Source organism: Glossina fuscipes, unplaced genomic scaffold, assembly GCF_014805625.2.
Source record: "Glossina fuscipes isolate IAEA_lab_2018 unplaced genomic scaffold, Yale_Gfus_2 2, whole genome shotgun sequence".
Classification (NCBI taxonomy): Eukaryota; Metazoa; Arthropoda; class Insecta; order Diptera; family Glossinidae; genus Glossina; species Glossina fuscipes.
Window position 1 is genome coordinate 34,133,490 of NW_023998416.1, and position 24,170 is coordinate 34,157,659.

Below are 24,170 nucleotides of genomic sequence, written 5' to 3' on the forward strand. Positions count from 1 at the left end.
CATAAACACTGAAAACCCGGAAAAACATCTGAGTCTTGTTTATGTTATGGGTCTTATTGTTGTAAAAAGCAGGTGCGATTGTTGTTTTTGGGAGAACATTCTCAAATTTTTGGTGTGTTTATAAGAAGAGTTATATAGTTAGAACTGTCAAGATTATTCGTGATATACCGTGTACTCTAATAAGCAGCAGAAACAAAACCTATAATTAAAAAACAAAACAAAAATTTATTAAATTGGATGAGAAAACAGATTATTTAAAAAATATATTAATCAAATAATAATTTAAAAAAAAAGCCAAAAAATACAATTTTTTTAAAATACAATCCCGTTAAGTACCAATATACCGTTAACTTAGAAATTTTGCAATTAATATGATTTAGTCGGATTTGTGAATTTTAGATAAATTGCTTAAACCGATTATGTGAGTATTAGTTAAATCACGCACAGAAATATAAACATACACCCATACACATGTAGAAAACTAAATCTATTTAGATTTTACATCATTTTTTGATAACGTGTTTTTAGGCAGTACTTGAATGATTTGAAGCTCCGCTAATGGCATTAAACAAAGCCATACTATTGCGTTGTGTTGTCGAGTTATTCCCAATGTCGTCTAATGGCTGAAAAGGTTCTTCTAACAGATCACTTAAAGCCTGACACATTCTTTGATAATTTTCCTTTAAAACGTTATGGTACTCCTTCTGATCTGAGCTAATCATACGCGAATTTAATTGCAAGGCAGTATGACAAACTCCAATAAAATCTCTGCAAGATGTAATGAAATATTTATTTACAATCGATATGTATAGAGTGTTACTCTCAACGAACCTAAATACATCTTTAAGATCCTCTACGCGATCTGTTGAAAAGTTATTAACCACCTTGGGATCCAGGAATGCTTGAGCGTAGGCCAAAGGACCGGCGTTTACTGTAACAGCCACGCTTCCCTGCAAACGCAATTGCAATTTTTTAACATCTGCTGGCGGAAGGATGACTTCTTCCAGTTCGGAAACTTTAGTTTGCATTTCATCTATGGCGACTTCAATAGGACTCAGTTCGATAATTTCACGTGATTTTACCGGTATACGTTTCAATACGTAAGGAAATGAGTAAGAAGCTTTAAAAGAAAAACATATTAGTTCAACTTAGCACAACTTCTCGTTAAAAGATGAGATCTTGGTCCTTAGCAATGGTTAGTGTTCTGCCTACAAGGACAGACCCAATTGAAAAGCTCAATTTCAGTTAGGCATTCATTGATACTTACTTTTAATAACAGTTTTTCGTTTCCATTGCTCTTCGACAGTGCCTCTGGCAGAACCTGATTTTGTGAACGGAGTCTCATACATGAACGTGTCAACATCGTGATTCTGTTCAAATTCGTTTAAACGCTGATCAAGTTCCTCTTTAGAGAAAAACGGTACCACATGTGTTACTTGAATGTAGGCCAGTTTCGCGTCCAGTTCTTGTACGTCAACCTTTAAAAAAGGCAGAATAAAACAAGACACATTAAATGCTTGAAAATATTAGAAATTTCCCAATGAACATTCTGGGCACTAAGCACACGGTTGTTTGACATTTCATTTTGCTGCGAAGATTGTATTTGTGAAAATTTCTTTAATTATTCAAACTTAAATTTTCACATTCTACTTTTCATTATCTATCACTACAATAATAAATATAATCACAAAAAAACATTTTGTCATTTTTTTTGGTTGTAAATAGTTTGTCAAAAATTAATTGAATTTGAATCGGTTTGGATTTCGCTCGCACAAGATTATTGTGGACCAAACCACAAAAACATATTTTGCAAAAATCTTTTTATTTCACCAATAAAAACCGACCAACCAACCAAGCCAGCTCGACAAATATGTCTGGCCATCAATTACAAGAAATGACCTGTGCCCTTACCGACGATGTCGTCGGACCCATGAAAACAGATGAACCAGCGCTCATATATAATAAATCGATTAATCCTCACCGCATTGTTGTAACAGCGAATGGTATAAAAATAAAATCAAACTTAAATCCGAATGCTAAGGAATTCTATCCGTCATATATAAAACGAGAGCGTTTGAAGTCCGATGAAGAGTTATATAATGCAATAAAAGAAGAATTGGAGGGAGGAAAGGATGATAACAAATTCGAAGATAACAATACTTCAGAGAAAGATGTAGAAATTATAATAAAGGAATATAAAGAAATATCTGCGCCAAAAATGGGTAAAGCCAGAGTCGAAAACATTGTACTTGAAACTTTGGATGAAAATTCTTGTAATGCCGAGACCATAGAAAGCTCTCTTGGGTTTTCACAAGTTGTCGAAATAATAGTCGCCGACGAAATCAAAAGTGATTTACCGGTAGCAGACAAAAAAATAAAAGATTCTAAAGGTGGCAGTATTAAGCAAAGTGAAAGGAAAGAAGAAAAAAACTGTAAGAGTGAAGTTAGTGTAAAGGAAAAACTTCATTTGTCGAGGAGCAGCGCCGCCACCAAATCCAAATTAAGAAGTTTGAAAGATTCTAAGGAAGTTAATTTTCCCTCCGCCAAAGCAAGCGAAGCCCAAAATAATATCAAAGAAGTCACTTTAATGAAGTGTCCAAATATGGAGTTACCTAGATTTGAAGTGAACAATGTGCCAGAAAATAATGAGAAGAAGTCTTCCTTTACAGCAGTAGAAGATGGATCAGATCGCTCTACACCAAACAGTATAGATGTAGAGAGTGACGTGGCACAATCTTTGCTAAAAGAGAGGGTAGAAGACGTAGGCGATCACAGTCATAAAAACGAAAGCGACACCAATTTACAGATTCAAATTAATCACTTGAGCAAAAGCCAAACAAATATTAAGCCCACTATAACTAAGGAAATTTTAGATGGCGTGGCCCCACCAGCCAGTCCAACCGCCGACGTTTATAGTCGCAATGCTAATTTATTGGCAGACAAGCGCAAAAATCTCATTGTTGATAATTTAAAAAAACCAAAAGCCACTAAACCGAATGCAATAGGAACGGCAGCAATAAAATCGACCGGTATTGTAGGTCTGAAGAAAGCTTCAATCCCGGAAAGACCTAATACCTCTAAAGAAAGCACACTGGGCGCAATAAATAAAGATCGAAACCGTACAATGGCACAAACTAAAACTAAAACTACCTCAGCAGATACGAAGTCAGCAGTTGCGCCAGCCGCCGCAAATAACGCCCCTGTTAGAAATTCTTTGAAAAGTCGTCCCAGTGTTAACACCAAATCGAATGCAGAATGTGTAAAAAAGGAGGGTTCCATTACTAGCACAAAAATATCACCCACAACAATTTCGAAAGACAGAAGCGGAGCGCTAACATCCAGGTAAAATTTTTTTTATTTTATTTTATAAGAACGCTACATACACTATATCCCTCTTTAGAGCCCCTTCACAGAGCTCCGCTCCTGGCAAAACAATAAATAGTTCTTTGGCTAAGAACCCGGAAAAGACGTCTATTGCTGCTTCAACGCCCTCATCATTCAAATCGAAGGATTCTAGTCTAAAATCAGCACGCAGTGCCGTGCCATCAACGCTCCGTAAAACGGACACTTCAAAAGTAAATTAACTTAAACTCATTTTAATCTTTGTCTTCTGTGGATTTCGCAAAATTTTTAAATTTCCGGCATTGTTGAATAGATTTCAAAATTTTCTTTTTTTTGTTTTTTTTTTTTTCTTGAATTTTCGCGTAGAGTTGAACATAACGAAATCCCATTTTGAATATATTAGTGATTTTTGGAAATTATTGTTAAAGAAAATGTTAAGCATCTTTGTTCGCGTACAAAAATTTTCGTTATTATTGCTTAACATTATAAATTTAAGTCGTTGTCGTGACGAATAACTTTTATTTTGATGTTAAAAAAATGTTGTAAAAAACGATATTTTATGTAAAATGGGGAACCACCAGTCCACACACAAACAAAACTTGTTTTACTTAATAATAAATTAAGTTTGAAAACTTAAGGAAAAACACAACAACTTGTTTTATCTGAAGTGAAGACTTATTACATGTCTCCTAAATATTTAGGGGATTTGTAAAAGAAGCAGGGCGCAAAGCGAATAATCGAGAGCATTTACTTCTCCGGTAGCCGATTCTCCATAGACAAAGCTCTCTTGTCGACTTTCATACCACTATAAAAATCTACAGAAGGTAGTCTCTTCTTCTTCTTCCTTCCTTCACTCGAACACTGGAAGGGGCAGATCATATGCTTTGCAAACACAGGTGTGACACAGTGCTCAATGTTGTATGACTATGCCTGGTCGCGGAAAAGTATAAATCGTGCCGTTGCTGTCCATATGATAGGTGACAGACATATAACGCGCGACAAGAGACGCAATATCCATTCTGTTCGCCGTCAGATACCATGGATTTGTACCTACAACATGCGTTTTTGAAATTGTTTCCTTCAACTCTTTGCCTTTGCTGTAATAATTACCATAACCTCGCGGACGCGCGCGAAATACAGACTCAAAAGCTAATCGTCCCTTGCGATCTATATTAAAAAGTGGAAATACTTTTCCCGACGCGATCTGCTTTTGAGATGACGTAGTAGAACGAACTTGCTAATGTTCAACGTAAGATGTTCCCCATGATAGCTGGAGTAAGGATCTATGGATTGATGGTGATGGTGTTATTCTTTTTTGTGATAAGGTCTTAAGTGTACAGCAAACCAGATGCGTGAAAAAGTGCACAGAAACAAAGGCGAGATGTTAAGGCTTTTATATACGAGCCTGATACCGGGTTGCTAACAACGTTTTAAATTGAGAAAAGAGCAATAATCATATATAATTTTATCTCTGCATATGTAGGGAGTGTGTTTGGCGATCTAGCCTGGGGTGCCTCTCATCGACAAAATAACTAGAATTTATATAATTATACGCCCCCTTTTTATGTGCACTTACCGGCGATGAATCCATAATAAGTTTAACGACATCAGCACCGAATTTGTCCTTATATTGCTTGGCCAGACGTTCGGAGATCTCACTTAGGGAAGTTAACTTCGGTTCCTTGTAGACATATTCAATGGAATGATCCTCTTCAAAGTATATCTAAAACGATTGATGAGATCAAATATTTTCTTTTTATTGGAATCTTCGTCACTTACCATGCCGTAGAAAACGACGCGATAAAATCTGCCAAGCAAGCGTTTTCCAGAACGATTAACTTCAATAATTTTACCGTAAGCTTTCGCTAGATGTTCGTACGACTCTTGCAGGTCATTGTAATTGCGGGTCTTTTCAAGCAAGGGCAATATCAATTTATATAATTCGCCGAGGCATTCATAACGTTCGGCATTATCGAGGAAAACCGCGCTTTGTTTAAGTTGTTCTAACAACATTTGTTCTGTGTACTGGGAATCTTGCGAACCAGCATCAAGTTTCAAGCCCTGTTCATCGCGAGGTATATTGCGAGAAATTTTGGTGAAAGCCGTTGAACCCCAACTAATAGAGCATCCCCCTTTCAAACGTAAATATTCTGACATCAAAGCAGCTATGTGCAGATGGCAACATGCAGCTTCGGAAATGTTACCATTTTGTTCGTGATTTCTAGCCATGGTAATTAACCATGTATGCCTTAGCTCAGGAGTGGAAGCATATGAATTGGCTAAGGAATACTGAAGTTCCAGCAATCGCTCAGGATCCATATGATGGGCCTGCATTTGAGCAGTAGCCATTAATACTGTTCTTACGCGGCGAGTCAGATCTTTGACTTCTACGGGAAAACCGGTACCTTTCATGGCCTTATCACTGGTTGCGTAACTGTTAATTAACGAGAGACTCTCTTGGAAACGTGCATTATTCAAGCCAATAACATTGCCTATCATTTGAGAAACGGATATAATGACTTGCAAGTGTACTCTAGTTAAACCTTTGCGTCCACTAAATTCAAAATTACTGCGCATGAGCAGGTATAAAACAGCGCACGATTCATGTCTTATCTGCACCAAGCGACTATCACAAGCTTTTAGTAATTCGTAAACCATATGGCCGCACAATACAGCGTTGCCTTTAAACAGGGCCGGCGAGAAGTTATTGATGAAAGCCCGCAAAGCAGCGAAAACATGTTTTGATAGACTTTCGGATTGCCCTAATTGCAGGAACTTCAAATAAACTCGAGCCAATTTCGGCAATATCAAACTATCATTGAGTTTTTGACGGAACTCCACCGCATAGAGACCCAAGCAATCCAAAATTATCATACCGATTTCCGTGGCCAGATTCGATTCATATAAAGCGCGTTGATTGCGAGCCGCTTCGTCAAGTAAATTTTCGCGATTTTGTGCTAAATTTAAGGTACCCGTTTCGTGTATGGTCTGCCCGTTTTCTAGATTAGGCGGCGACGTGCGAGCAGGTAAAGTGCTTGCCTTGGCCGCACGAAAAGAACGTATTTCTCGACTGTCTTCGTGCAAACTTAGGTTTTTCTTACCTACGTAACGAAATTGTATTAAGCATAGTTCTAAAATTGTCATGAAATGCAAAATTTCCGTTTCGTTGCAATTTTGCCACCAACCAATCATTTGATCATGCGATAAATGCTTAATGACGAACAGGAAGCCGAAAAGCAGATCCCTGCTTTCTGATGAAGAGAACTTGTCACATCGAATCATTGTTTGTGCATGCGTCACGCTTATCGATCGATTATGACCACTGCGTAAGGCCACTTCACTATTCTCAGCAAATCCATTCGCAGTACAGGGTACGAAAGTGGTATCTTGAGAATTCTGAGAGTTAGAAGTGAGCGAATTTAGTGAAGTCTCCGAAACGCCGTTAGTTATTGCTGAATTGGAAATGGCAGCTAAATAATTGCTTTCTCTCAAGTGTACCGAAGATCTTAAAGGACTAGGATGTTCCATGTGGGACGCAGTCCGATTCTTTGATTGCGGCGTTGAAGCTCCAGTATTAAAACTCTGATCTTTAGCGAACACATAACTGCTTGAGCATGACAAACGCTGAGTGTAAGAAGCTGAGTCAGCATAAACATGACCGTTAGGTGTAGTCACCTCTGACAGATCATCGATTCTTTGCATATTATCCATAACTATGCCCAACCAGGGTACATATAATAAAGCGATACGAGACAGTTGTCCCCGATTTTGATAGCGTTCGTCTAGCTCATGTTTGGCCAATAAATTTTTATATATAGACAAAGCGTGACGCCTTACGTGGCCAATTTCATTTAAACTACTTTTCAATTCTTGCAGTAATAGGCCGGAGAGGAAATGTTGTCGGCAAAATTCTTCAGTCAAATTGAAATGTTGCATCATTTCTGGTGGCCTGTTCTTAGGATTGAGAACAAATGGCAGATTCAAAGGAACGTAATGCTCATGTTGGCATATTTCGCGCAGGAAATTGAATTTGAATTCTTGTAAAGTTCTAGCATCTCCCGGAGAAAATTGTTCTAAAATATATCTTATCAATTTAAACACAAATCCACGATCCATGAATGTTAGGCAACGTTTAACAAATTGCGACATCGACTTGTTTAAGTGCTGCGTCTCCACCGGCAAATCTTTATAACGTGCTATCAGATACGGTATTAACACTCTTATAAGATTTTGCACTCGTTCATGGTACTCTTTAGGAAAACGCTCATTTCTTAGCATCCGTATACGTCGCGTATCTAATAGATGTTGTGCCATACTCTTGATAATTAAATCGAAAAATATCTCTGAGTAACGCATAAATTTATGAACTACCAGGAAATCGGTATTGTTAGGATTCAGTATAGTGGGCAGGTGACGACACAATTCACCGTGTACTGTGCGCGTAGTTCTCTGATTATAATACGGAGCGTGGAAGACATAGGTCACGTAAGACGCGAGTAATTCTTTTCGCCCGGCTTCTTCTGTTATCATATGAATAACATTAATGAGTAAACGGATTATGTTCAAACCTACTTCTTCCGATTGTGTATGAACTAACAAAGTGAAAAGCTCATTCAGTAAAGTAGGCAGGTAGTTAATCAATGTGGTTATGTCAATAGCGTGAACCGCTTTAAGAATTTTACACGTTTCACTTTCGGCCGGCATAGCTGTAGTTTTACCGCCTTCCAATAATCGCTCAGAATGCACAAAGTAATTGTGCAAGTGTTGATCACTAGTGTGAACCGTAGAATCCATCCGAAGTGCTACACTGAAAATTGGGCGCTGATTGTCGATCCATTGTATGTCTGGTCCACAATACTGCTAAAAATAGGGTACGAATTTGTAGAGCCACAGAATATATTAAGAAGGATGTGTGATGTGATGAGAGTATACAGTGGTGTACAAGAATGACCGTAACGTGTTATTATGTTGTGATGAACAATCAAAGAGCAAGGGACACATCAAACAAAAGAAAAACATAAAATTGTATAAATTAATGAGAAAAACATGAATATACGATATTATTACGAAATTATCATAAAATTGTTTTTGTCGGTGCGAAACTCATATAAAGTAAAATATAAAGTAAATGGTTTTGCGCTCTGAGTTGTCCTTTTAGTAAATTTTATAGTCATTGCCTTCTACTTTTTTTATTAGTGACCACGAACATATAAGTGAATACATTAACAATTACATCAAAGATTTTCAATATGCTAATTTCCGAAACAACTATTCATTGCTTATGATATAGAGCAGGTTTATGTGCCGTCTTTCCCCTATCTCCCTGATAAGCATATTTTGTATTCAATCTATGATTTGAAATATTCGAGATAATTTAATGAAATTTAATAATACGCTGACACGTTTCGGCAAAAAGGCATATCTTATTCGAAATGGATTGGATAGGTTCACTTTTTCAAACATCCCCTCAGTATATGCAAAAAGTTTGCAAATTTTTATAATTTTCTTGCAAAAATTGGTGGAAAATATTATTTTCGCACTTTAAACGTGGAACGTCGGACGAGGCCAAATTTTTAAGTTACTTCCATATAATATTTCTTAAAAAAACTACTGATAAGAAGGTGTAATTTTTACTATTTTTTTGAAAAACGTGTTTAGAACAGATATTCGATATATATATTTTCCATGTGCCCCTTCGACCAGATAGGTTTAATTTTGGTGCCCTCTTCCGTATAGGAATTCTTATGAAGGGTAAACCTTCACAGGGCAGTAAAGCTGAATTTTAAGTATTTTATGGCCAAAATAGTCAGATAATGAAGGTTTTAATAATGGTCTTTTTCGGCTATAACGTTTTGAGTTTTTTCTTCCGTTTTTTACGGGTTTCACAGTTTTCGTAATAACAGATGCTTACAATCAAAAATCAGAATTTGCGTAAGACAGTCTTAATCACGGTAAGCTTAGTTGTTCGTTCCCCTCTTGCTTCCTTTACAAGAAAGGAGCAAAGACTGAAATTTATCGCACTGACACTTGGTTTTAATGAGGGTTGCATCGCCTCTGTAGACTGCGAGTAAAAAAATGTTATTTTGCTTAGCTGATTAGAGCACAAGTTTTGATATTTATCTCTAAATTGTTTTTTTTTTCGTTTTTAAATGAATGGATCCTGGATTTACGGTGTATTTTAAACTACTGTCTTTTTATGGTTCTTTATTGCTCGCTTTCAAAAGAAAATTTGCTTTCTGCAACAGAAGGCCATGAGAAAACTGAAACATAACGTGGTGACATTACTTAAAATTTCCAATCCAAGTTCGAAAATTGACATCGACCGACCGTAATAAGTGAATATAACCCAAAGAGAAAATGGAATTATTCAAAATAGTTAAAAAAAGTAGTAATAAGTTCAATTTTTTAAAGTTAGCGGGTAGCCAAAATGTCCGTTAAGTAAAAGGAAACAAAAAGGAAGTTGCAAGAAGGTTAGTTAAATCCTAATAAAGGCATGAAGAGGAGGTTCTGTTAAAAAAATTTGGGATACCGGTATCATTCTAAAAGTAAAGAGATAAGAACATATTACATCGTATCAGTTAGCGACAAATAATGCAATTTTCGTATAAAACTGGGAAGCTATTCAAACTTTCAGAACTTTTGAAAGTATACAACTTTAAATACGTTTTAGTTACGTGACCTCGTGGCGCAACGGCAGCGCGTCTGACTCCAATCCGAAGGGTTCGTGTTTAAATCACGTGTGGGGCAATGGGGTGCTCGTGATCGTGTGCTTTTTTTTTTTTCTTTTCTTTTTTTACATTATCCATTAGAACACAAGTTCGTTTTACTTAACAATTGCAAACTTAAGCTTGTTAGATAGTCTTCGACAATTTGAAACATCCAAGGAAAAACAAAAAGTACTTACCCCTCGTCCCAAACCTAACGGTTTGACACTAAGATATCCAACCGGCAAATTAGCGGCTACAGGTATCGCCTGTTCGTCTAAGTTTATCTTGCCTTTGTGCAACAATGGCAGCCAAGCATAACCGATAGGTGTCTCGAAAGAAGCATTTGTATCGCGTTTCTTGCCCAAGTTGCAGGAGACATGATAGAATGAGAATAGTAAATGGTGTTCGGAAAATATGCCCAGTGGAAGGCGTAATTTTATCTCCTCATACCAAGTGGGAAAGGTGTTGTGATGTAAGACAGGGCAAGCAATGTGTGAAACTAAGAAATCGTGACCAGGGCGACCGTAAATGCACTGAGAAAATGTAGTAGATATTAATAAAAAAAAAATAAATAGATTTCACACAAAAAGAAAGCAAATCTACCTTCAAAGGTTTTGATTGCTCGTTATCGGAATCTCTCAGCTCTACTATCACTGTTATATTGCGAGCTCGTGAAAAGATTTTTTGGCTATCAAACTGCAAACTCAATGGATACACAAATAGGTGACTGCAAAAATTGATGAAAGGATGGCAATCACGTTTGTAATTGCTTTGAAATTCAGTCATTTCCAAAGTGGCCATTTTAAGAGGAAAGGTTACATTGGACAAAGGAACCAGAGATTTCGTAAACGTTCCTGCAAAATAATTTTAAAAACTAATTCATTTTCACCTTCCTTCAATTTATTTTCGTTTTGCTTATTACCCTGAACATTTTCCACTTCTTCAATGATTAACTTCAAATTTCCCGGAATTATGGTCAGTTTACTCAACTTGTCAGGTTTCCTATACTCTGCTAATAGTTTCAACAGCTCCTCATCCTTTAACTTATTTACCTCTTGCCTGTATATAGCGCTGAATTCGAATTCGTCGTTTTCCGTATCCAATTCATTGCTGTACAGTGTGAATAGCGGTCGCGCTGACCATGCAAATGGTTGACGATAATGACCGATATTTTGGGCATAATTTTTTACAGTTTTGTGCAACTTTTGGGCAACCTTAGGATCCCGATTCGGCTTTAAATATGGTTCAGCTGCTTGCACTATGTTCCCCTGTAGTATTTTTTCGATTTTTAATACTAAAAAGATATCAGGATGCACAGCAGTCACTGGAAATATTGCATGCCTAAGCTGAACAAAGGGATCAGCAGGACAACGCAATAACTCGCTCGGAAGGTTTTCAAACAATGAATTATATGCTTTCGCGGTTTGGCGTGTCTTGTCGTCGTGGGGATCTTTCTTAGGTATTTGACTGAAAGCCACAGAAGGCGGCACTGGCGTATTAGGTAACATGTTTCTGACATGTTCACCGTTGATATTGAAATAAAACGATTCTGTAAGTTTGCGTCCTGCGCGTACATCATACAGAGCTAGACTAGTTATATAGGGTTCGACTTGACAGAGATGATCACCGCCCGATGTCCCATCAGTGACGCATTGTAAACGAAAGCGTAAGCTACGACAAGCTATAAATATGCGTTTACCAAAATGTTCCCGATATTGATCTACATTCTCGATTGACGTAGCTTTGGACGTTGATTGAAAATTCGCAAACAAGCGACGACGATTTTCGCGGCGTGCCTGGGCAATGGAAATATCAGTCTCACGGCCATATTTTATTAACTGCGGATTCATCGATTGTTCGAGACCCTTGAGAGTACCAAATATGATTGTGTTGGATGTTGGAGGCAGTGCTCTTTCTAAGGAAGCGTTGCGTTTATCTTCCTGTATTTTATTTTGTTGCAATACAGAAGATAATTTACTCAGCCAATCTTTAAAATCTTCTTCATTTTCGGCAGCCAAAGTGAAAGATTTGTGACCGGCGGTCATACGCAATTCAAAACAGAAACGACCACGTTTGGGATTCTGAACGTAAAAGAAAACAGATGTGATTACTTCTCTAAACATCAAGCTTTCAAAAAACCTTAATTTTCATCTTACTTGAACGACTTCGGTGCAGAAATCCATAACAATTGTAGCTTTGGCTTCGCCTTGCTTTTCATCTTTATGCAGTTCCAGTATATAAGTACCATCCACTTCTTGGCGTAAATAACAATATCTAGAGAGCCTTCATTGAATATCTATTTTCTGGTTTAAAAGATTAGCAATCAAACCTTCTTTTAAAAGATTTATTGCCTATGTTGGCAAACATGCGATCGGATATCGAATCTGGACCTTTCAATAAATAGCCTTGTTTTGTTATAGTATCCGCTTGCGATCTGGTCATTTGCTCATCTATGCGATCTTGATCGGCATCAATTTCATAGACTTCTTCTCGCAATACATCGGAGGGACTTAGTCTAGATTTAATAGAAAGATAAAATCTCGTATAACTTGTTAAATACAATTTAAATATACTTTGGCAGGTCGTGGCAGGAACCTCCATAAGCACTGTATTTATAGTGTATTAAGTGATTTCTTGCTCGGTACGTATACAATGCTTGTCTGGTAAAACGGGAGCATTCTGCCTTGAATCCCGATTGTATTAGCCCACTTTGGTTCTCTAGCAAATCATCGACATTATCGAGATCGTAATCTTCTTCCGGTTGCGCTAAATTACTCGATTTTAGGGTGGATGTAGAAGATGATTGCGACTTGTTATCGCCGATTAAGGAAACAGCAGATTCATAAGAATCTTGGGAATTTGTCGGTGACTTGATAACACAAAGATTCGCTGAAGTTTGTGAGCTCTTACGCGATAAATCACCGTTTCGTAAATTACAATTCGATGTGTTTGTCGCGGGTAAACTGAACTGTCGGTGTGTGGTGCGAGGACTAGATTGTTGGCTGATATTGTAATAACTTGAGCCGTTAGTCGGCACGTTACCATTTGAACCATGCAATGGACATATGATAGCCTCATTGGGCGGATCGAAACGTTCCGTGACCGATCTAAAATTTGTGCGCTGTTTTCGAGGCAAAATAATTTCCTAAGCACAAAAGCAAACATAGAAGACGATGATTAAGAACAAACAAACAAACAAACAAACAAACAAAACAACACAAAACAAAATTTAAATATATTTCACGTTATATACCTACCGAGACATCATCATTCGGATACATAAGTAATTCTCTATGCGGATCATTTTGTATGAGTGTTTTATTTTTCGATACAAATTCTTCAAAATCAATAGGTTCAACGACTAAAGGCTTGTTCTGAAAGTACAAAATACATAAGCCATTAAAAGAATGTCCAACATAATCAATGTGCTTCCGTAACAAAAGAATTACTCAGCAATATGAAAATGAAATTAAAAAAAAAGAAAACCTGAATAAATTGCAAAAATCTTCGTTGAAAGCTTTATTGCAACCAATAAGCCGATATCTTATTCAGAAAAGTATGTTAAAGTATATTAAAAAATTGTATATAAAAGAACAAAATTAGTGTTAAGGGAACAAGGTTAGGTTTTCGAATGCACAAATGTTTTTAACCATTTTGAAAATTATCGGGGCAAAACTTAATATAACCTGCACGTCGTTGGAAAGGCTATTAATAGAGCATTCATGTCGTATTAGTTTCATTTTTTCACAGGACACGGTTTGGACACATTAGCTATGCAAAATTTCGCCTTATCAACCTCATTTATGTCATAGTGTAAAAAAGTTTTGATTTCGAATATTAATTAATTCACATAAAGTCATGTTTTATTGATAACAATTTGCAAAAAAATTCTCGAAAAGTTCTATTTTACTTGTATTTTAAGTTAAATCCCTCCGAGACTTCGCTGAACAGAATTCTGTTAATGGCTTTACAGAGCTCTGCAAAAAAATTTTAGGTTGAGTCTTTGCTGGTAATAAATATAACTTCACACCCTTTTGTATTTATTTTATGGACGGAAAGCAAAGGTGTCCTTTACTCGGTGCGCGTAATTCTCAGACTCTTCTTTCACACTTGTAGTTGCGAAGACGGACGAACGGGCAAGATGAACAGACGGGCATGGTTAAGTGCATTCCGAATTTGAAACTGGTCAAGAATTTACATTGCTATGGGGTTTTCGAAGCTGGCTTCCACCGTGAGATAAACGTGCCTGAATCAATTCAGTATTTATGGCTGATCAAAAATATATATATATACTTTGTGGGGTCGCTGAAGCTTCCTTTTGAGCATTGCAAACCTTTTAATAAAATAAATGTACCCGTCATCCTTCAGTGATGAGCATAAAAAGAAGCCAATTGAGTTTCAACAAGAAGTTATAAAAGAACTTTACTTTTTTTTTCTTTTTTTTTTTGAGAATAAAAATTATTTCAAGAGGAGAATCGTGGGTGATATCAAAGCAAGCAAATAGTAGTCTGACAAAGCCAGGTCTGTTGCATAGAGTGTGTGTCACAACATAGCTCAGCCACATCTTTCAAGCTTGGCGTTTTCAAATTAAAAAAAACTTTCTGCCATTCTTGACAACATGATACAACAACGACCTCCTTTTGTATCTCAGCATTTCACTTGTGAAATTTCGGTCTTAAAACTATCTTTTATTCGGTAAATTGTAAACGCGGAGCACACCTGCGTTAGATTACATTTATTAGGCTCGTCCTTATTTCTTAGTTAATAGTAGGAGACAACTTGTATAGGCGTCAATATTTGAAGCCTTTTCGCAGCAAGCTTCAAGAAGGACACGTAGACTGCCACTAAATAGGAAAAAGTAAGTATTACTCAGCATAAATATGTATGAAGCTGTTGTGTTTAGATTTGTTTCTATACCTGATTCTAAGTTTGATAACAGTGCAGCCACATATAATATATAAAATGCCCGTAGACAAGTAAAACCTGTAAAGACCCCGACGAGTCCCAATGGATAGCTACAATAAGCTTAAGATTCCTCTTCAAGAATAAACAGTTCAGCTTTTTCGTTGTTAAGTTTCGTTTTATCTTCGGAAAGAATAGTCTAAGGAAGAACAAGAGCACACTAAGCATCTATATTGCTCAATTCTACTTGTTACAAGCTAAATTGAAGAAAGAAACGCGCGTCTGGCATCATCCAATCTCTGCTACAAAAATTATTCAAAAGCGTGTACATCAGCGGTTCGCAAGCAAACACCCAGATGCAATACATTTTTAATTAATTCATTCTTTTTATAAAATATTTGTGATAAACTCATTGACATTTGTAGATTGCTCTATAAATTTAAAAGCTTTTTGATTGATTTCACTCTATTTACGTTTTTCAATTCATTTTTATTTATTTTACTTTTTTCAAGATTGCTTTCCGCCACAATTCTTTGAAAATTAATTCGATGCCAATAAGTTAATGTCTAGCGACATTTATTTAATCCTTTTTTTTTTTATTGAATTATGCATATTAAATTTCACTTAATCGCCTCTGTGCACATACACCCAAGTATACTTGAGATTTTTCTGTAGCCATCACAAAACAATGGAAGCATAATCAGTTTATCAAACTGTTTGTAACATCTCCAAGGCAGCTTTTAGGCAGAGATTCTATAAAACGAAATTAAACTCTTAAACAAACCGGTCATGTCCGTCTGTCCGCGGTATTTAATTTTCCGATTGCAAAAATTACGATATCGGTTTCAAATTTGGCAAAAAAATAGCAGCTTGGTACTGAAAATGGTTGAAATCGGTCATAGCACTATACCGTACAAAATAAACTGAGTACCCGGGTTCAAGTCTTACTATGTTAGATCGTACTTGGTTGTAATTAGAATGAGTGCTTAAGGGGTAAGGGCTCAACACTTAACAATTGGGCTCGCATATCTCTTCTCCTATCATCTTCTCCTTCCTAATTGTAGATTGAGCGAGAATCATGTGTGATGGGCACTGTGTTACACGTATAGAGAACATATCGCTGAGTGATTGTTCATATTAAAAAGCAACTACCGATACAACGATAATAGTTTATGCGAATATTTCTATAGTATCCGCATAAAAGAGGTATAAGTCCATTGAATACTCAAGAGTATTAAAATTTATTGCATTTTTTTTTTTTTGGAGTTCTTCTTAAGATGAGAGTAGGTAGAGCATGCCGCGAATTCGTATACAAACGAATATAATTTACTTACTACTCTCCTTTTTGTTCCAAGACAGTCTGGTCTGCTCGTCTTTTGTCTTCTAATGGTTTTACATGGCATTTATATTTACGAACAACACCTTAAGGGTGACTTTATTTCACATTGCATCACTGAACTGCAACACCAATTTACAGGAAGGGATATGGAAGGCGTCATAAATCGCAATTCATATTCGTTCAATTTACTTGAAAGGTCTTAGATTGCTTTTACGTTCAAAAGTTATTTTGCTGGTCATGCGGAAAATTGACAAGTGCTCGTAGAAAACTATAAAAACACCGCTATAAGCCTAAAAGGCAATACCTATAGTAACATATATAACATATGAATAAAATAGAGTAGGAAATAAACAAAAAATAATTTATATAAGAAAAGCAAGCCGTGGACGAATGTTTTGCACTCACTACCTTTACCTCACCATAATTTTCTTATTTGTTTCGTTAGTTGGAATAGGAAAAGAAAAAAGAACTACTTTGAAACTCCCAATCCCATCAAGCTGTACTATGCATATGTCACATCCATGGATAATTGAATACAAGTGACTACTATATTGGCTATGGCCGAATCTTTACATCTACCAAAAGCTTTCTATGAAAAAAAAAAAAAGATGTCCTATAATAGAACTATCAGATCACCCATAGAGGATACCTTGACATTTTTATTAAAAAATCAAATATTTCTGATTTCGAGAACAGAGATGTTTGCAGTTTACATAAGCGTGCCCCTTTCAATGATTTGCCCCATTCTCAATACCAATCTGCGTGTAAAAATTTCCAATGTTTTCCCCAAAAAAAGTAGAGCGACAATGTTTGCTACACATGTACATTTACTTGTGTTCCGAAGATTTTGACGTTGTAAATGGCGGAACAGGTAGACGAGTCGTTTATGATGTCGATGATTGAAATTCTTTTCTGTATTATGTGCGTAAAGGTGGATGCAAGAGCAGGCGTGATATTCACTGTGAACAACAAAGTGGATGAAATTTGTACCCGAGGATCGTTTTGAATCAAATCAAGCCATTGTGGAGACATTGCTAACAGACAATGAGAAGTAAGCCCTTTACGACAATAACATGTCAAAAAGATCGTCCGTCCAAGATGCATGGTTACACGTGAAGTGATATCGAGATTGTTGGAATTGGAAGGTAACTATTTATTTGAACAGTGCTTGAATTATTGTCCGACCGGAAACTTGAAGGACCCCTCATCACTTCATTGCAACTCTCTTGGAAGCTTGGCTTCGGCTCGGACACAATTTCCTTATCTGTTAATACCTATTGGACTTGAAGTAGTAAGAAAAAAAAATGCCAAATATTTTAGAATAACGTAGCCTGTCACGCGAATATACTGAACGGTTAACTAAAAACTCAAATTTATTTTATACAAAGTAGATTTTTTAGGAACATTAAAATGTTGTTTGTTACATGTGGTGCAATCTAGTACAACGACAAAACACATACAGAACATGTATGTATACATTTATCAACTATACAATTATTCTTTTACAATTTAAGTTTATTGTTCTAATTTATTTTGTGCTTAGATATATTTAACATTTTAACTCTAACTTTAAAGCGCAATGAACTCTCCGCGAATTGGAAGCTAACGATAATAATAAAAAAATTACATCATTAAGTGTATACAGTAAACGAATTATTTCATATTTTATTTTATTCGTAGCGTAATGTAGTGCTTACGAGACTCCCTCTTGTCTCATGCGATATATGTGTCAACTACTTGCTTATATTATTATACTTGTTACATATCTACTTATATTTACAGTATTAAGTACTTATTGAGCAGCATTCTTGCATGTGTAAAAAGTATGAGAGATATATGCGAATCTTGGGACAAGTCTCCCACACCCGTAGCGCATCTCAAATTGGTGCATGAGATATGAAAATTTTCGGGAACATCCATCAGTCCATTAGCAAGACTCGTATATGGTCGTCGATAACGATGGCTGCGAATTATCGGCTCGCTGTAACGAGTAGAGAGTTTACAGCTGTGAATAAACTATGTATTTTTGCCGCAAGATCGAGAACTATAACTCGATTACAGACTTGGACGGTGTTAGTAGTTTGCAGTTTATAGTTTTTTCTGATCGTAGCTCGATTTTTCCATCGAGTTTGCAGATGGTTTTATAAATATTGGTATCGAGTTACAGATCTGTGTTGTAGTTTACGCTTTACTCGCTTTGCCGTTTAATGTCAACAGATCAAGACTAATACTTTCACTTTTAACCATTAACTAAGCATACGTATGCTAAGCTGCAGCTTTCTAGTTCAGTTTTTATGACCGCAATATGTTCAAAGAAGAAAGAAAGGAACAGCCGGACGGACAGACGGACATACGAAAGAGACTACATCTCTAATGGTAATTTTACGCATTTCGCTGGGCTTCTAAAAGGCAAGCGGAAGAGCGAGTCTATCATATCTGCTCGTTTAGGAATGGAATGTAATTATAAAGTTGAACAGTCTAAAAATATTTCGTTGACATAAAGTACTTATGTATTTTGTGGTGTCCTCTGATATGTGTTTCTGGTTATTGCACACTGAAGGACGGACCGAACATAACCTTTTTTGTGCTAAAGGAGTGAGGAAACAAGAAACAAAATGGATGAAATCTAAAGATATCTAACGAAAGGCAACTTCACCACATGCTGCACTTGCATTACGTAAGATATAGATTGAGAATGATTTGACATCTTTTTAATTGAAACATGAAAAAGTTGTAATTGAAGGGAATCTCTTGATCTATTTAAAATTTATTAGGGATGAAATGCGAGCCGGCCATGTGTTTAAGTGTGGAAAGTGCTCTGAACGAGTAAGGGAGTGCGTGTGTTAAGTTAATTGATATGACTTACGAGATAAAACGTTAGGCTGTTGAGCGGCAGAGGGTGTCAGAATCAAGAGCCGGAAGTTAGGCAAGTGGGATTTTATGCATAAAATTCGCTTTTGTTATTTAAAAAGTTGATACAGAATTTTTTATTCCTATTCATATTTAAAAAAATATATATGTATATATATTTTCGATGCCATTTTTTTTATTTTTATGGTTTTTTGCATAAATTTCTTTAAATAAATTAAACTATTGAGAGTATAACACAAAAACCTTAATTTGTTATTTAGAGACACACAGCTACGAAAGACAAAGCATAGCACCGGCAAGTCTTTCATAAAGACTAAAAAAGGAAAAAAAAGAGAGAAAAAAAAAAAAAAAAAAAAAAACAAAAAGACTGTGAACCTGAACTAGACTGTGACTTTGTATTATTTCGGTCGGCTTGGTTTTTCTTTCTTTGGTGTTTTGGTTAGTTTTAAGTGCGTGCGTGACAAAATATAATAATAGAAAAAATGGTAAACATAGTCTCAAATACTATTGAAAGCTTAAACATTAAACTTAAAAAGGAAATCTATAGCAAATAATAGAAAGTTATTTTTGAATTTTTGTTACTAATTCTTAAAAAATCAATTTATCGCTTTTGTTGTTGTTGTTTATAGCAAACGCATATATTGCTGGTAGCCTTGTTTTTTTATTTATTTTTTTTTTTTTTTGTATACACCCTATCAAAAATTGAGGGTATACTTATTGCGTCAAAAGGCATGCAACACTCAGAAGGCGACTTCATAAACTCCATTATAAAACCTGCGGTACTCATTCACCTGGCAGCAGACATGAAGCTATCGATTCTTAAATTTAGCGCAAGCATTGAAAGCTTTTGCACACGGATCGACATTGACAATGGGACAAATTGCGAAAATACTTGCTGGCAGTACAATGCAGTATGGGAACAGCTCTGCATTCTGGGTTTTTTGCGTCCATGACCCATAAGCTTCAAAGGACATGCGATATAAATGGAAATAATCAGCTGCGGCCATCAATTGCCAAGCAGTCTTTTCAGTATAAAGGCAAAGGGTATGAAAGATTCACTCACAGCCGAACACAAGTTTCTTCCTTGTCTTTTTTTAAAATTGTGTTTTTTTTTTTTTACATAATTAATCAATAATTAGCTTTAAAAGAATTTTTGTTGGTTATTTACTGCTACCTACCTCTTACTATGTTTGCCGAATCGGATTTCATTCTTATCTAACATAAATTTTGATTGTTAGCAATGTGACTATGCGGCTATCGGGGTTTTGCATTATTCCGTCAAAGGCAACGACCAATTTTTTGTATCTCTTCATAATTTAAGCGTGTGTTTGCCGCCGCAAGTGCATGTGTGTACGATTTTATTGATTAATTTGTAAATTTTATGCGTAGAAAGTTGGATTTTGTGGTTGAGATTTTCTTTTGCCATAAATGAATTCATTCACCCTATTGTCTGCTATTGTCTTCTTTACCGCATACGATTTATTATTAAAGTCACGTTTCTATAATTACTCTCATCAGCAAGATCGCATTGTTCAATTTCCTAGCCTCTAGTTAAAGAGAAGTAAGTGAATAGCAAAAGTTATATACATGTCTAATAGAATATTAATTGCTATTAATATTCCACACTTTTTATTACACCCTACTCATCGGTTGTGATACTGTGTATGCGAGCACATACAGTACCCAGAAAGATTGCCTTTGTTCATACCGACCGATTTAGAATCACTTTCTGAATCTGCCTTTTCCTCTTCTTGAGCGTTGTTGGTCTGTTCTTCCGTCCGTCTAATCTCGATTCAAGTATATATGTGTCTATGTTATTTTGATGTACCTTGGCCGAAGAACGAATGTTGTTGAAAATGTTTCCGTTCGGATCGTTTTTTCAAGCAGTTCTCATAAAACGCTTTATTTTGGAAAGCACTTACATGAATATTTGTATTAAGGGTAAAGATGTAAGGTATTTAATAGGTGGGCTGTTGTGGCCGAGTATAATTTTTTCACTTATTTTATTTTATTTAAACTTGAGAGAAATATAACAAACAAGAAACTCTCCGACTGGTATTTTCAAATTGAAAATTCAAGGCCGATATTGTGCAAGTCCTGCACTATATAAACATATAAGTCGCGATTTAAATTAAACCTAAAAAAACAAAGCTTTCAAGATCTAATTCCCTCTCGCAGGGAATATAAATATATTTCCCGATTTCAGTAAAGAAACATGGAGAGGTCAAGGTAATAGATTTTGTTTTGCAGCCATGTCAAGATATCACAAAATTAATGGAAACGCGTTGCAAATATTTAATAAACGGTACGCAAATTCGTGTCGGAAACTTTTGAAAATGTGTGTGTTTGATTGTTTATTCATCCATGTATATAACACCCAATTACAATAAAAAATCAACTGTAAGCTTAGCTATGACATTATCATTAAAAAGAAATGAATTTTAAACCAACAATGTCTATACATAAACAAATAAAAGCAAAAAAAAAAAAAAATAAATAAATAAATAAATAAAAACCAACCCAACATGCATCTAGATTATGCCTAGAAAGACACTCACAGGCGATATGCATTAAATTAAAAGTGTCCCAATAACGTGACGCAAGCATACAAAAGTTTGGCAACAGCAAAGGATTTTGTACATTTGCGGAATGTAAAGCGACATCGTTTTCATTCCACATAGGTACGACATCGGCTAATCAAGAGAGTTTTCAGATTCTCACAAGGGACTGAAAAGAAAATGTTCCTTGCAAGATCGGAAATAACACCGACGGTCTTTCGTTTAATGAAACCGGCGAGTCCTTAACGTCAGTTATACTCTTTGCCCAAAGAGTAAATATTTCTGCGAAATTTTAATATTCTTAGTTACGTTGCTGTTGCAATGCTGTTCCTATTGCAAATTGAAAGTTACCGTCTTTTGCAACTTGGCCTATACCCAATCTAGGTACATATGGAAAATGTTTTTCTTAGGTTCTTGACTCAACTTTTATGAAAGTCAGCGATCGAATAGATGTCCTACTGTGCCCGAAAAGGAAACTATTCGCTTGATTGATCGGTGGTTTCTGGATTGTGTGTGATTGATAGTCAGAAATCGTCTCATCCCCGGGTTTAATGCGACGCTCTTTTTCAGAGAAATTGACTGTTTTTGGTACTTTGTCGAGATTTGACGCTTTTAAAATGTTACTGACTGATCCTTTCAATTCAACAAAATTTAAGTGGATTTCTCCGCTCACGAAAATCGCACATTGCAAGAATCGGAAAAAATACTTTTTGTGTAGTACAAAATGAAACTAAGCGCCCCTGAAAGGCTAATGAAATTTATGATATGAAATTTGGCGCAGGCGTTTGTCATACTGCTACCAATTTAAAAAAAAAAAATGTAGATTGAATATTGGACTTACTTTTAGGGCACAATATTAGATCAGATCCCAATCATTCATATAATTTAATGGAATTCGACGTTTATTTCAGAATTTTCTTTGTCCGGATATTGAATAAACTTTTCCTAAATCACTCATCCGCTGTCTAGTCGTAAATAATAGGAGCAAGTCCTCCACTACTTGGCATCGCTTTTGAGTTAACTGGGACGACACTTTATAGGATACAAAATTTTTATTTATCTTGCACTTAATGCATCTTTCTTCCCTTTAACTTAAAACGCATTCGAAGGTTTTTTTTTTTGTATATTTTCTTCTCACTTATCTTATTAGTTACTACAGTCACGTTTTATCAGGCGGTTTTCGTAAAAGAGCATACCAATGACTCAAAAGGCTTGAAAAATTTATCTATGGCTACACATATTCGATCTGTTTGTGGTTTTTATAACCATCACCGAAGGATGAGGAGTGTGTTCATTTTGTCAAAATGTTTGCAACGCCCAGAAGGAAGCTTCAAAGACCCCACAAAGTATGTATATTCTTGATCAGGATCAAATTTTAAACCGATTTAAGCATGTCTGTCACTCAATCTGTGTAATGTCTGTTGTAGACACTCTCCTGGCTGCAAAAATGAAGCTATCGACATATAATTTAGCCTAAACATATAATGCGAATAGGAATTAATCACGATACCTGACTGCGTCTGCATAATTTTCCTATAATCCAATCTACTTTGCTCTAATGGTAATACCATTAGTTCCATGCTCCAAATTTGCTAGCTTCAATGCTTAACAAGGCTCTTTTGCAAAATGTAATCATTGCCAGATACAAATAACTGGCAATTATTTAACTCAAGGAAAACCTATTTAATGGTAATTAAATCACAATTGTTTAATAATATTTTCGCAAAAATACAATAACATAAACTTGGATACTTACAAATAAATTAAAATGAAAAACAATTACATGGAAATGAAGTTACTATAGAAGTCTATATATAAATAAAAAAAAAATATAAAAAAAAAAGTTGAAAAAGAGAAATAAAAAAATGGAGAACAATAGACGTTGGATGAAAAAAAAAAAAAAAAACGACAACAAATAAAAAATTTCTTGAAATAAATAAATTAAAAAAAAAAAAGAAAGAAAAACAATCGACAATAACAACAAATGCCGCAAATTTACATAGTTTGAAAACAGTTTTCAATTTCTCGTTGATAAGTACAGAGAGCAGTGAACAATCAAAGTTGCTTTTTGTAATTGTGTGCTTATGAGCGCAATCTGTACCCGAGCATACAGGAAACTAATGCTGGTGATAAACTTGATGAACTTCTGTTTGGAATTTCATTGAGCATGTTATTTTTCCTTTTTCTTCTAGTAATGGAATTTAGAGCAAATACTCAAAGAGTAAGTAAAGCATCGTATTTATCCCGAATGCCGTCAAAGCAGAAAACAATTTGAATTAATTTCTAACCTCCAATATTGCATACCTCCCCTCGAGAAATTGTCGCACTTGATAGATATGTACGCATTCGATTGTTTTTTGGCTCCAGTAAAGGCTTGTCATCCTTGTCCTGCAGTCATACTGGCCAAGAGAAGAGCAATAAGCAATAGAATATAGACATAATATTACTGCT

At 35.7% G+C, this 24,170-nt stretch overlaps 2 protein-coding genes across 7 annotated transcripts in view; one reads left to right on the forward strand and one right to left on the reverse strand.

The window, feature by feature from the left end:
• Nucleotides 1–41: 41 nt before the first annotated feature.
• LOC119632884 (dedicator of cytokinesis protein 9) overlaps nt 42–24,170 on the reverse strand; it is a 42,668-nt gene continuing 18,539 nt past the window's right edge. For 2 of the 6 annotated variants that reach the window (XM_038026033.1, XM_038026037.1), the window contains 13 exons: nt 13,307–13,423; nt 12,623–13,194; nt 12,379–12,564; nt 12,206–12,323; nt 10,972–12,130; nt 10,653–10,903; nt 10,247–10,582; nt 5,122–8,199; nt 4,919–5,065; nt 1,268–1,478; nt 832–1,120; nt 536–768; nt 42–199 (listed from right to left, as the gene is read on the reverse strand). In XM_038026033.1, the coding sequence (XP_037881961.1) occupies nt 177–199; nt 536–768; nt 832–1,120; nt 1,268–1,478; nt 4,919–5,065; nt 5,122–8,199; nt 10,247–10,582; nt 10,653–10,903; nt 10,972–12,130; nt 12,206–12,323; nt 12,379–12,564; nt 12,623–13,194; nt 13,307–13,423 (6,720 nt within the window). In that variant the 3' untranslated portion in view covers nt 42–176. Of the gene's footprint in view, nt 200–414; nt 769–831; nt 1,121–1,267; nt 1,479–4,918; nt 5,066–5,121; nt 8,203–10,246; nt 10,583–10,652; nt 10,904–10,971; nt 12,131–12,205; nt 12,324–12,378; nt 12,565–12,622; nt 13,195–13,306; nt 13,424–24,170 lie in introns of those variants that run through there. The other 4 variants (XM_038026032.1, XM_038026036.1, XM_038026034.1 and 1 more) reach the window with 3 other exon arrangements.
• Nucleotides 345–3,884, forward strand: LOC119632885. Its single transcript, XM_038026039.1, has 3 exons — nt 345–421; nt 1,726–3,342; nt 3,401–3,884. Exons 2-3 carry the CDS (start codon nt 1,871–1,873, stop codon nt 3,582–3,584), a joined length of 1,656 nt encoding a protein of 551 aa, XP_037881967.1. The 5' UTR covers nt 345–421; nt 1,726–1,870; the 3' UTR covers nt 3,585–3,884.

What these genes read in the sequence shown, in the direction of transcription:
- LOC119632885 (XM_038026039.1), top strand. Translation starts at nt 1,871, where the DNA reads ATGTCTGGCCATCAATTACAAGAAATGACCTGTGCCCTTACCGACGAT. An exon ending in AGCGGAGCGCTAACATCCAG is followed by an intron (nt 3,343 to 3,400) that starts GTAAAATTTTTT and finishes ATCCCTCTTTAG; the next exon opens with AGCCCCTTCACAGAGCTCCG.